This window comes from Melanotaenia boesemani, chromosome 17, assembly GCF_017639745.1.
Source record: "Melanotaenia boesemani isolate fMelBoe1 chromosome 17, fMelBoe1.pri, whole genome shotgun sequence".
In the NCBI taxonomy this organism is placed as follows: Eukaryota; Metazoa; Chordata; class Actinopteri; order Atheriniformes; family Melanotaeniidae; genus Melanotaenia; species Melanotaenia boesemani.
This window is the reverse complement of record NC_055698.1, coordinates 32,277,366-32,289,483: the sequence shown is the minus strand read 5'-3', so window position 1 is coordinate 32,289,483 and position 12,118 is coordinate 32,277,366. Positions and strand designations below refer to the sequence as shown.

The 12,118-nt window shown below is 44.8% G+C and overlaps 1 protein-coding gene and 1 long non-coding RNA gene across 3 annotated transcripts in view; one reads left to right on the top strand and one right to left on the bottom strand.

The window, feature by feature from the left end:
- Positions 1–2,818, top strand: part of LOC121657195 — a 19,840-nt gene extending 17,022 nt beyond the window's left edge. The window contains exon 3 of the long non-coding RNA XR_006013530.1: positions 2,808–2,818. This is a non-coding gene — a long non-coding RNA (uncharacterized LOC121657195). The remainder of the gene's footprint in view (positions 1–2,807) is intronic.
- lipea (lipase, hormone-sensitive a) overlaps positions 1–12,118 on the bottom strand; it is a 16,326-nt gene extending 4,208 nt beyond the window's left edge. Inside the window, exons 1-9 of one of the 2 annotated variants that reach the window (XM_042012557.1) lie at positions 12,011–12,118; positions 7,275–7,522; positions 5,189–5,473; positions 5,009–5,099; positions 4,776–4,921; positions 4,497–4,682; positions 3,825–3,977; positions 3,607–3,751; positions 358–585 (exon numbers count right to left, since the gene is read on the bottom strand). In XM_042012557.1, the coding sequence (XP_041868491.1) occupies positions 358–585; positions 3,607–3,751; positions 3,825–3,977; positions 4,497–4,682; positions 4,776–4,921; positions 5,009–5,099; positions 5,189–5,473; positions 7,275–7,522; positions 12,011–12,020 (1,492 nt within the window). In that variant the 5' untranslated portion in view covers positions 12,021–12,118. Of the gene's footprint in view, positions 1–357; positions 586–3,606; positions 3,752–3,824; positions 3,978–4,496; positions 4,683–4,775; positions 4,922–5,008; positions 5,100–5,188; positions 5,474–7,274; positions 7,523–11,649; positions 11,929–12,010 lie in introns of those variants that run through there. The other variant, XM_042012558.1, reaches the window with a different exon arrangement.

Sequence of the window (12,118 nt, the reverse complement as noted above, 5' to 3'; positions counted from 1 at the left end):
TTGTGCTTCTATCCTGACCTTTGTATTTTTTTTCTAAATTTAATTCAGATGTGTTCACGAACTGAAGTTTTTAAAAGCGCCGGAGCCTTAAAACATTCATGATCAGTTCAAACTGTAGAAGCTGATCCAGAAGAAGCTTCTAGGTGATGCCCAGGGATGAAAATGAGAACAGACTGTTCAGAGCAGAGCTCAGCAGCCTGATGCGAGCAGGAGGTTAAACATTTTTTTCTGTCCTCCCACGTGATGCAGCTTACACATCAATCCTTTTCATGTCCTGTTTTCTGTTCCAGCAACGCCGGAAAGTTCTCTGGTGTTAAATGAGCCGCAAAACAGCACACACAGTGTGCACCCACATACCTGCATATGCGTTCACGCACTTTGCAAGAACACCTAAAGGCAGCAGAGGGTCGATGAGTGTGAGCAAGCGGGAGGGTGAGGCATCCGTGGTGAGCAGGGTGGCGGGGTAGGCAGCCATGATGCCGTTGGGTACCCGGATGCCGGAGGTCAGGGCTCTCATGGACACGGTAATGCAGAGGTTTCCTCCGGCGCTGTCTCCAGCCAGACAGACCCGTTCTGCTGTAGAACCTGGAGTATAACAGGAATATCAGAGCTTTACTGGGAGCAAGGATAAATATTTTTCACTGGCATGGACTGGCATAGACATACCCATAAACAAGTCATTTACATCTGAACATCACTGCAGGTTTGTGAGTAAGAAACATTTAATTTAATAAAATCGAAGAAAACTAAAAATTAAATGATTAATTATCATGTAATTTATTCAATTTCAACAATTTTGGATAATAACAGCTGCAACCGAATGGATGGATGATGGACGGACGGCTTCTTTCACACTAAACACAAACAAACTACACTTGAACGCACCACAATAACCACGCCCAACACCAGCTAGGACACACCTTCTACACCTGCACAAGAAGACAGAACTCTCTAGCATCTGTTCATCTTCCATCTGTTTTCTTATGTTTATCCAAATTTGGGCTGCAAAGCCAACAGTTTCTGGGAGAAAATCTGGACATCATTCTCCAGTTCTTCCTGGAGGACCCTGAAGTATTCACAGGTACGGGCCTCCTCCAGAGGCTCCACATCCCTACAGTCACTTTGTGCTAAAACCCCTCCCCATGTTCAGGTGGTAATTCTGCAGCATTCAACAAGGGAACCTGTGTGTCTAAAACCTTAAACAAAGCAGTGTTTTCTTCTTCCTGCGCCACAGAAGCTTGTGTATTGTTTCAGGACTCGGTCTGGGGGAACTTTAAGAGTGGAGTTGGCAGCATTTGGCCTGTTGTTTGTGGATGAAGACAGCACATCCAAAAAGTGCCTGAAATCTTGGATTCTTCGGCTAAACTAAATGCTCCGTCTCAGCAGTGTGGGTTCACCGTCCTGCATCGGCTGAAAAGACGTCAGTCGGAGTCTGATAGTGCAGACGATCCTTACAGGTGATTGTCAGGTTTCAGGTAACGTCTTACATCGGCCTGCTGGTTAAACATGGCTGCCTGCAGGCCAGCTTCATCCTTTGAGAATAATATGCAGCTTGGTGAACTTTGCAGAAAAACTTGAGTCAAGCAGCCGACTTTCTCCTTCATTAGGGTGAAAGTAACAAACTTCCATGCAGCAAATGAATTCAGCATCTTTTCAGTGACCCAGACCCATCAGGACACCCATCCATCTCAGGCCTGAACGGGATGAAATGTGGTGGTTTGTTTGGACCATCTAGACTATTTTAATCCAACAGCTTCATAACTCATTAATTACACAAAAAATGACACGTGTATTTTACCAGCTCCACTTTGGCTCACACTATCTTTATTTCCATCACTTCCAGCCCTCTTATGAGTCCTCCTCTTTGTATTTTCATGGCAGAAGCCCTGAGTGGACAAACCAAGCATGGACACGCCTGAGGTTTTAGCTGTTTGCACGTTGAGCCGCTCCTCATACTAAAGAAGAAGAGCTTTAAATCAGGCTGCAGGTAAATATTTTATCTGTTTATAAATGCTCATCAATCAGCTCTGAAATCTGCAGTCAGGTTGGTGAATTCCTTAGTATTAAGTTGGAAAAGCATGATGGGATTTTCTGACAAAAACAATAAAGACACAGTAAACCAAAGCAGACACCTCTAATTTCCTAAACTATTTATCTTTTCTGTGGATTTAATTATGTCCTCTCTTTGTGAGGGTAAATGTGACACTCTGTGTGTTCTGTGTTGTGATAACAGACTGTTTACAGCTAAACAGTTCAGCAGAATTCAGTTCCCCCCCCTCCCCCCAGAGCAAAGGACAGCCTGTAAAACAGCATTCAGAGACTAAAATACTTTCATTTTTGTGCAACTCCCAAATAAATAAGAATCGGCTGTTGACTTGTACAAATATCACTTTTGTTGACATGAATTAAAACTTCTAATTTTGTTCTAACCAGAATAAAACTGGGCTTTTCCACCATATTAAACGGCTTCATGTCTTTAGAGATATACAACGTGAGCGCTTCATAATCTCGTTCCACTGGGATCATTTCTCCTCAGACAGGGTTAGGGTTAGGGTTGTGGTTTCCACTGTGGAAATGATTCCCCTCATGCTGGTCGTCTCTGAACGGGAATTTGTGGGCTGAAGCATCTCGTAGCGAGCAGCATTTCTCTCAGCTGTTTTATGCGCAGCTATAATTCAGCTGCTAGCGGCGGCTCACGGTTAGCGCCTCCAGACAGACGCTGTGCTGGTTCTGGTTCTGGAGTTTCAGAACCTTGGTGCTTTCTGGCAAAGCGGTCCACGTTTTCACCAGTTTAAGTAGAACCAAAGTGGGATGACTTTACTCAGTGGAACATGACATCAACGTCTCTGCGGTCCTGAAAGTTGATGGTTACAATATATTCAGCAATATGTTTTCTCCCACTCGGCAGCAGGTCTACTGAGGTGCAGAAATCTCAAAACAAAACCCGAGACTCCTGTCAAAGGTCAAGCCCCACCGTCCTCGACCTCAGATACAAGCAGAGATCCATTCTTTAATCTCTCCATGTACTGATTACTCCAACAGTCTCTATGTCTTTCTGTTTAGAAGCTTCAAAATGCTGCTGCCTGTTTGTTGCTGAAAAGCACTTTGACCACATCTGCCTGGTTCTGGCTTCTTTGCTCTGGCTTCATGTCCAGTTTTTAAAATTCTTTTACTGGTTTATAAATGTTTAAATGGTTAAAGGGTTAAATAACCCTATTTATAAGTCTGAACTCCTGCAGCCTTATTCTCCAGCCAGAGCTCAGAGGTCTGCTAACAGGCTGCTTCTGGTGCAGCGGGGGTCTGAGTCCGCTGTGAACTACAGAAGCCCAAGGAGATCATTTACGGTGCACTACACTGCGTTTCACTATCTCATTACTTTATTATATTTAGTTTACTGTTAACATTTACTTTATGTGTACTGTGCAGCTGCTTGTGCTTTTCTAACATGTTTCTTGTTTTTGTCTTTTTTTTTTTTTTACTTCACACATGTTGAGAAACATGAAAACTACTCTGTGTGCCAAAACCTGCCCCTCAGGGACAAATAAAGTTTGACTTGACTGAACTGAGTTAATGAGCTATTATATGAGCTTTGACTTGCATACTGACCCAGCAGATGACAGTTGTTCAGAGCCCAGCAGTAGGCGTAGAAACACTCCTCCAGGGCTCTGGGAAAAGGTGCTTCAGGCGACAGGGAGTAGTCGACCGACAGGATCGGGACGCTCAGCTCCTTGGACCAGCTCCGGAGATAATTCTGATCAAGGACATAACAGAATCAGGAGGAGGGGAAGAAGGAAGGTGTGGGGAACGCCAGCGCTCTGCGGTACCTCATGGGAGCGGGACGTCTGCGCCACAAAGCCTCCTCCGTGGAAGTGGATGATGAGCCAGGGGGAGCGAGGATGCTTCCATAACCGGGGGAGACGGGACACCGAGGGGGAGGCAGGATCACTGCGAGAAAATATCAGCAGCTCTTCACTGTCCTACAACATGAGATACGTAATCAGATCTAAATGTTTCTAATAATAAAGGAAATAAACCTAATTAGATTATTTAACTAAAGTGAGTAAAAAGTCCTGATGAATTCAGACTGGATGTTTTATGGTCTCTATGTCCAACTCTCCAGTTTGTGGCTCATCAATTAAAAACAACTATTTTACAGATCAAACTGACTTTAAAACTGATTTAAAAACATGGATACTCCTCATGTGCTGCATTAACTTCACATCCAATGAAAAGCTTTATCAGCACTGGGAATAAACGGTAGGCGGGACCAAATCAGGAGCTGACCAATCAGAGCAGGCTCAACATGAGGAAGCAAACTTAGAATATATATATATATACATATATATATATATATATATATAACCCAAAAGGAGAAAATACAAGAATAAAAACACTGAACACATGTTAGCTTCCTGTCTGTGGTGAGAATGAAAGCAGGAGAAAAAAGCCTGGAAGCTGTTTGGTCTGAATGCACCTTCATGACTGGAGAGCCTCACCTGTCCGTCTCGAAGCTCATAGGACACCAGTCGCATGTGGACTGGTCCGGGGCCCCAGTGGGCTACAGGAGGTGACACAGTGGTGGAGAGCGTGGGATCTGAAGCCAGGGGGAGGTGTAGGGTGACTGGAGGTATAGTCAGGGTGAAGTTCACCTGGACCGGGTTGGAGGCGATCCGGGTGAAGCCCTGGATGGAAGCAAACAGGGCAGCAGTGAGGACTTCACACACAGTCGCTTCTCTGGCAGCTCAGAGAAATAAGCAGCACTTGACCCTGCCTACTGATAAAATGTCGGACTCTGTGATGTTCCAGAAGGACTTCCAGAACTTCAAGTCCAGATTCTGGGTGATGCGTTCAAACTCAGTGCCTCGCAGCTCCGGATCGATGACATACTTCCCGGATGTGAGGAGAGAAAGTGCTGCCGTACCTGGAAAGAGAAGGAAACTCTGAACATCAACTGAAACAAAGAAGGGAGACGTTTTCCATCAACATGATGATGCTGAAACAGACTCACTGATCCCAGACTGCTGTTTCCCAAACATTTCTCCATATGAAACCATGCTGATGACGATGGTCTGGAGGAAGGGGCGCAGGGCAGGGGTGAACTGTGAAAAGAAACAAAGCACTTTCAGCTATAAAACACAGATTCTATGAGTGGATGAAAGGACGCGTGCTGATCTGAATCATGGCTGACCTGGAAGCCCAGGCAGCGGCCGTAGAAACAGGCCTTGTGCATGGAGCTGTATTCCTGCACAAACCTGTGGCTCAGATCCCCGTCCTGCAGGGTGTACAGCTGGCCGCAGTCATTGTCATTGATCAGCCGATGGGCGAGGTGGAGCAGGGCCCTCAGCTGGCACAAGGCACTGCAGTATGCTTCCATCTCCGAGGCATTGTGGTCTGCCCTGAAGAAGGCGCCGCTGCAGTTGGAGGCGATGTAACGGCCCTTGTGGATGATGTGCAAAAGGCAAGACTGCAAGACCTAGAAAGAAATACGAGTTTGATTTAACACTCATCGTGCACCTTGCTAGTACCAGGTTGGAACCATTTTTCCTCCAGAACTGCTTTAATCCTGGTGTGATAGATGGAAGCAGGTGGTGGAAACCTTCCTCAGAGGTTTTCTCCATATTAACATGACAGCATCACACAGTTGCTGCAGGTTTGTCGGCTGCATCCATGATGAGAATCTGCCGTTCCACCACATCCCAAAGCTGCTCTACTGGACTGAGATCTGGTGGCTGTGGAGGCCGTTGGAGTCCAGTGAACTCATCGTCATGTTCTAGAAAGCAGGTGGAGATGATCTGAGCTTTGTGACATGGTGCATACATCAACCAGACATCCTGGTCCAGACACCTGCTGCTCGCTGGATATTTTCTCTTCTTCAGACCCTGGAAACCCTAGAGATGGTTGTGGGTGGAAATCCCAGTAAATACTCAGACCAACGACCAACAGAATCCTCATTCTGATGCTCAGTCTGACTTCAGTAAGTCGTGGAGGTTGAGAGTATGTCACAACTGATAAAACCTTAAAAATGATGTAGCCGTAACGACCTTTACAAACGCATTGAGAGCCGTTCAGGGTATTCTTCCCTCTCCTCCAACACATCTGAAAACAGGACACGCTACATACGATAAAATGTAAAACATGGACTTCTGATTTTTTTTAACATAAATATGAGTGAAACGAACTTCTACAAGCAGATTAAAATCCTTTTGCTTCTCAGTGCTGCTGTGTCCATCCTCAGTGCTCTGAGAGCTACAACAGAGCTACCGCTCAGGTATGAGCCTGTTACTATGGCAACATGAAGAGAAAGCATCACTCTGCATCCTGCATCACATCTTTCTGAAATAATGAATGATTTTAGGTTTGTCATGATTTCTTGATTAAAAAATAAATTCTGGTATTAAACTCCTGAAAGATCTAAAGATCCTGAATATCCTGGCTCTTCATGTGAGACCATGTGTGAACCATGTGATCAGATCAGGAAGGAAAACAAAGGTGAACAACACGTGTTAGCGTTTGTGTTGCTTTGTTTTCCTTCCATGTTTTCATGGGAAAGTTCGGAAGAAGAGTTTTCCCTCCAAACTAATGGATTTAATCTGCTGGGATTCCTTCTAGAAGGAATGAGGCAGGGTGATGGTGCAGGTCCTGGTCCAGGTAGTGGTTCTGCTCCAGGTAGCGGTCCTGGTCCAGGTAGAGGTCCTGGTCCAGGTAGCGGTCCTGGTCCAAGTAGAGGTCCTGGTCCAGGTAGCGGTCCTAGTCCAGGTAGCGGTCCTGGTCCAGGTAGACATCCTGGTCCAGGTAGACGTCCTGGTCCTGCTAGAGGTTCTGGTCCAGGTAGAGGTCCTGGTCCTGCTAGAGATCCTGGAGCCTTTTAATCTGTTTTCTCTGAGTTAATCTGTAGGATTAATTTATTCTGCACACACGAGGAGATTTAGACGGAATTTATTTTGTTGTTCTATTATTTTGTTATGTTGGCATCAACCTAGAAGGAGTGTTGATGTGGTTTTACTTATTTATAGTGATGGAAATTAATGCAGAAAAATCAGATTATTTCTCTGATGATGATTGTACCAAGTGCATCTGTAATGGTGAGAACCTTTTCTGCTCTATTTGGAGTTTAGATGAGCTGCAGACTGTCGGGTAAAATCCGTCTTGTCTCTTTATATCTGAGTTGCTGATAAAGGTTTCACAATCAAGACGTCTCTCCATACCTGATCTGTCAGTCATGGCTGTAAGAGAAGCTCACACAGAAGTAAAACATCCGTCCGGGCGCGTCCTACCTTCACCAGGGTGCGGTAGCCGTTCCCGGGCGTCTCTGCATCGAAGTCGTAGTGGTGATAGACGGCGGTGAAGCTGGCCACCAGGGGCTCCAGGGCTCGGCCATGCTCCTGGATCTGTTTCATACACGTGACCAGGCGGTGGGTAACGGTACCGTACGCTGACTCGGAGGCACCACACAGGACGGAGATGTTGTCCTCACACACTCTGTCCAAGGCTGCAAACACATCTTTGTGATCCATGTCTGAGTCTGAAAGAGAAGAAGCTGCTTTATATCTGCCGCTGTGGCTCTCAACACAGCAAACATGTGATGTTCACTGTCTATCTTTCCACAGCGTTACTCCCCGCTGCACTGATTACACTGCACTCGTGTTATCTGCTTGGTCAAGGGTTGAAGCTCCAGAACAGCCAGCAGCCAGAACTTTGAGATGAGCTGCAACTGCGAGACCAGCTGACTAGAAGACATTTTAATTACAGCCATAAACTGGATTCAGGACACAGCATCAACTCCACCGACTGTCAGGAGCTCCTGCTGGTTAACAGGAGAGACCGAGCTCATTTTTCAACAGTAAACACGTCTCCGCTGTCAGGCTGACTAATGGAAAGTCAGGGGGCTTATCTTTAAAGATTGGAAGTAGCTGACAAGTACACACTCACATCCAAATCAATGTGAAAAAAGCTAAATGACAAAATATCTTTACACATCAGCACCCGTTTAAATGTAAATCTGCTTTTCCCTCATTTTCAGTCCAGTCCTTGTACCTGGACTTTAACTCTGACCCAAGAATCATTCAGGCAGAAAAAAGGCTCCTAACTCAAGGGATGAACCAGAGGTGTGTCGACACACAACAGACAACCTGGCGAAGAACCGGTTTAACCTGGATCTGTAGGCTGCAAAGATGCATCATTTGTTGCCATTTCTTTAGTTTTATCTGTGAAAACCAACAAAGATCAGAAAGTCTGACAGAAACTGGGATTTTAGCAGCAACCAGGTGATTCCCAAAGAGGTGTTAGCTGAAAACTGGTGGAGGACAAGACAGAAGACAGGACTAAAAACTGTCTACAGCAGAGGACTGGGATCCGAAATCCAGCAAAGACCTGAACCAGGACCTGAGAGATGCATCTGCACCTTCAGCTGATCCATCTACTGTAAGCCAAAGCCTCATCAGAAATGGTCTCCATGGAAACGTGGCTGTCAAGAAGCCATTATTAAGGAAGGGAAAAGAGAGAAAAGGCTGAGGTAGGTCACATGACTCAAGAACTGGACTGAAGACCAGTGGAAAGAGGTCTGATGGAGGGATGGATCCTCCCCAGAACCTGAACCTCAACTGGTCTGATGGAGGGAAGGATTCTCCCCAGAACCCGGACCTCAACTGGTCTGATGGAGGGATGGATCCTCCCCTGAACCCGGACCTCAACTGGTCTGATGGAGGGAAGGATCCTCCCCAGAACCCGGACCTCAACTGGTCGGATGGAGGGAAGGATTCTCCCCAGAACCCGGACCTCAACTGGTCTGATGGAGGGAAGGATTCTCCCCAGAACCCGGACCTCAACTGGTCTGATGGAGGGATGGATCCTCCCCTGAACCCGGACCGCAACTGGTCGGATGGAGGGAAGGATCCTCCCCAGAACCCGGACTTCAACTGGTCTGAAGGAGGGAAGGATCCTCCCCTGAACCCAGACCTCAACTGGTCTGATGGAGGGAAGGATCCTCCCCAGAACCCAGACCTCAACATTTCTGAAGCAGTGTGGGATCATCTGGACAGAGAACAGAACAAAATGCAGAAACATCCAAAGATGAACTTTGGAAAGTCCTTCAAGGATCCTGGAGAACTGTTGGAGGAGGAGACACTCTATCTTTAAGATGAGGCTTAAAACTTCCTTTTGGATCAGGGCTGGGCGATATGAACCAAATCTTATAGCTCAATATTTTTTACCTGAATGACTTTACATGATATATATCTCGTTTTTTTTTGTCAAGTAACCAAAGAGACAGTTTGAATTTACAGCCTTCAGTGCTAAAAACCTTTTTATTAAGGATCAGCAGCAAGTGTGCATTAAAACAGCTGACTGAAATTGAAGTAGCTTTATATTAAATTAAATGCTCCTAAAACAAAATAAATTAAAAATATTTTTCAATGACCATAACAAAAATACAGCTGTGCAAAATGCAAAACAAGCTATCGCGATATAAACGATATTCCTTCCTTCTGTATCGCATCTGGTAAAGTCTCGATATATTTGAAAATCTCGATATATTGCCCAGCCCTATTTTGGATATTTGTAAAGTTAGAATTGTAAACTGTAAACATAGAGTACCATGAGATGACATTGTTGTAAACTGACGTTACACAAATAAAGTTGAATTAAATTGTATATTTTTTCTGACTTAGACACCACATTTATGTTTCTATAAATCACTGAAACTAGTTTCTGTTTTATTTTGAAAAGTAAAAACTTTTTACACTTTACTGTAAAAAATAAATAATAATAAAAAATAAATAAGTGGGTTGAAATTAATTATTTCTGGGTTTTTTTCAATTTAAATTCAATTTAATTATTTCTATAACATCAGTGTAAAAATCTCTTTTTATCAGTCCAAATGAAATTATTTTGGAACTGAAGATAAGAAACAGATAGAAAATACAAACAGTGTGCAGAGTGGAATTTTCTGACCTACATTACATAATAATTCACACACATGAAAGATGGACTGCTGGTATAAACATGGCAGTCAGCAGTCTGAACCGAAAGCCTCCGGCAGGCGGAGAAATCGGCATTTCTGGGAATAATCATCAACACTGGAGGCTTTGTCACACTTCTGACAGTTCACTGTGTTTTTCTATTTGAAGCCAGGGGGCAGATTGTAGACCTCCACCAACCAGAACGATGCACCGTGGACCTTCTTTGGCTGATTCTGATTTCACTTATTTTAAATCTGACCCACTTACTCTGAGTTTTATAAATATATAATCATCCTAATTCATTCATTATACCATTTATTTGCTCATTTAACATATTTTATTTATTCATTTCAATATTTTGTTCATATACTTAATTATTTTGATTGTATGATGTAATTGTTTTACAGAAATCAACAAAAATTAGGGGAAAAATAGGATCAATCATAGAAACATCATTAAAGGATTCTTTCAGTGTCAGCCAGCCAGTCAGCGTAATAAACCGTTACCGGACAGTTCCAGTGTTAAACCAAACTAAACTAAACTGTCAACATAAAACACAGCGTTATTTATTAATAGAATAGTCACAATAAAAACTTCCCACAGCTGCAGGACTTTTCTTTCTGCTTCCACTTCGGTTCCTTCAAAGTCAGGTGTGTGTTAACACGATGCCAAGGAGGAAAGACATCAGCAGTCTGGGGAGGTTATAAGGTCATTCCCCAACTATCTGGGGTCCATCATTCTACAGAGAGACTATTCACAAAGGTTCATGCAGATTTAAAGGTTCAGTGTTGGAGCCTCTAGGAGCTGCACTCTAACCAGCTATTAACCCAAACACCTGCAGAGGCCTCCTGAGGATCTAGAGGGCCTCAGTCTGTTCCAGTAGAGTCCAGCATCATGGGGAAGGTTGTTGACCTGGACTAAAGAAACCAGGACCTGGTCTGCTGAGCAGTGGTCCAAAGGGACTTTTCTGATGAGCAAGTTCTGCATCTGACGTGGAAATCCAGGTCCCAGAGTCTGGAGGAAGACTGGAGAGGCAACAATCCAAGACCCTTAAAGTGCAGCATGACGTTTCCACAGTGGGTGGTGATGTGGGAGCAGTGTCATCTGGTTCTGGTCCACTGGGCTTTATTAAGTCCAAGGTGGACTTCTCAAGGTGTCTGAGCCAAATGGACCAGAAGAGCAAGACAAGGGTCAAACGTATTCTGACCGCTGCAACTTCCTGTCTGCCTAACGTCACCTGAACTAGCAGGAAGTGTCATCCAGGAAGTCGGTGACAGCTAAGAGACCAACATTCACGTCAGGATAGTCCGCTAGACTCGCTACGGTTAGAACTTGTAAGGGATGGAAAACACGGAAGTCTGGAAAAATTTGATGGAGTTCTTGGGACAAGTTGTTAAAGAGGATCTTCTGGCTCAGCTATTGGGAGCTGGTTCTGATTCAAAGCTTCACATAAACAGCAGCATCAGGCACCAGTTATATAAAAAAGATATCAAATATTGAGCCAATAAATATAGAAATTTGGGAATGATATTGCCAGAAACCAGAGCTGCAAACCTCAAACCAAAGTTCCTCCACAACCAGAGACTGAGAACATAATCCAGGCAACATGGAGCTTCTACAAGCTGACTTTTAGTGTTTGTTTAGTGTGGTCATCTGAGTTTTTATATGTAAATTATGTTAAAAGTCTACTAACTTTTCTGAGCTCAGAAATATCCGGTTTAACGTGATTTAGATGTGAGCTGATGTCCATCAGGACAGTTTCCCAACGTTTAAACCCGACTTGTCCCGCAGCCCCATCAGGCCATCAGCTGATAAGTGACGTGGAGCTGTCAACAAGCCTCAACACGACACTCTTCTTCTCTGGTTTCAGTTCCTGCTTCAGTCAAAGGGCCCCCTTAAAAACAGTCTCCAAACAAGCTGAAATAACCGCCGTCTTTGCCGCAGCGAGCGCGGACAAAACGCGCCACAGGTCGACACTGACGCTCCGCGTCGAGTTAAGCTGCTACAAGAAGAGAAATATGAGCCTCCGCTGCGTTGAAGCCGCTTCCACTCACCCGCCCGCATCCTCTTCCTCGATGTCCTGCTGTGTCCGCGCGCGCGCGCCCGCTGAACGTGTGACAACGTCAAGCGAACGAAGCGCGAGGCGGCGTGCGTGCACCGGT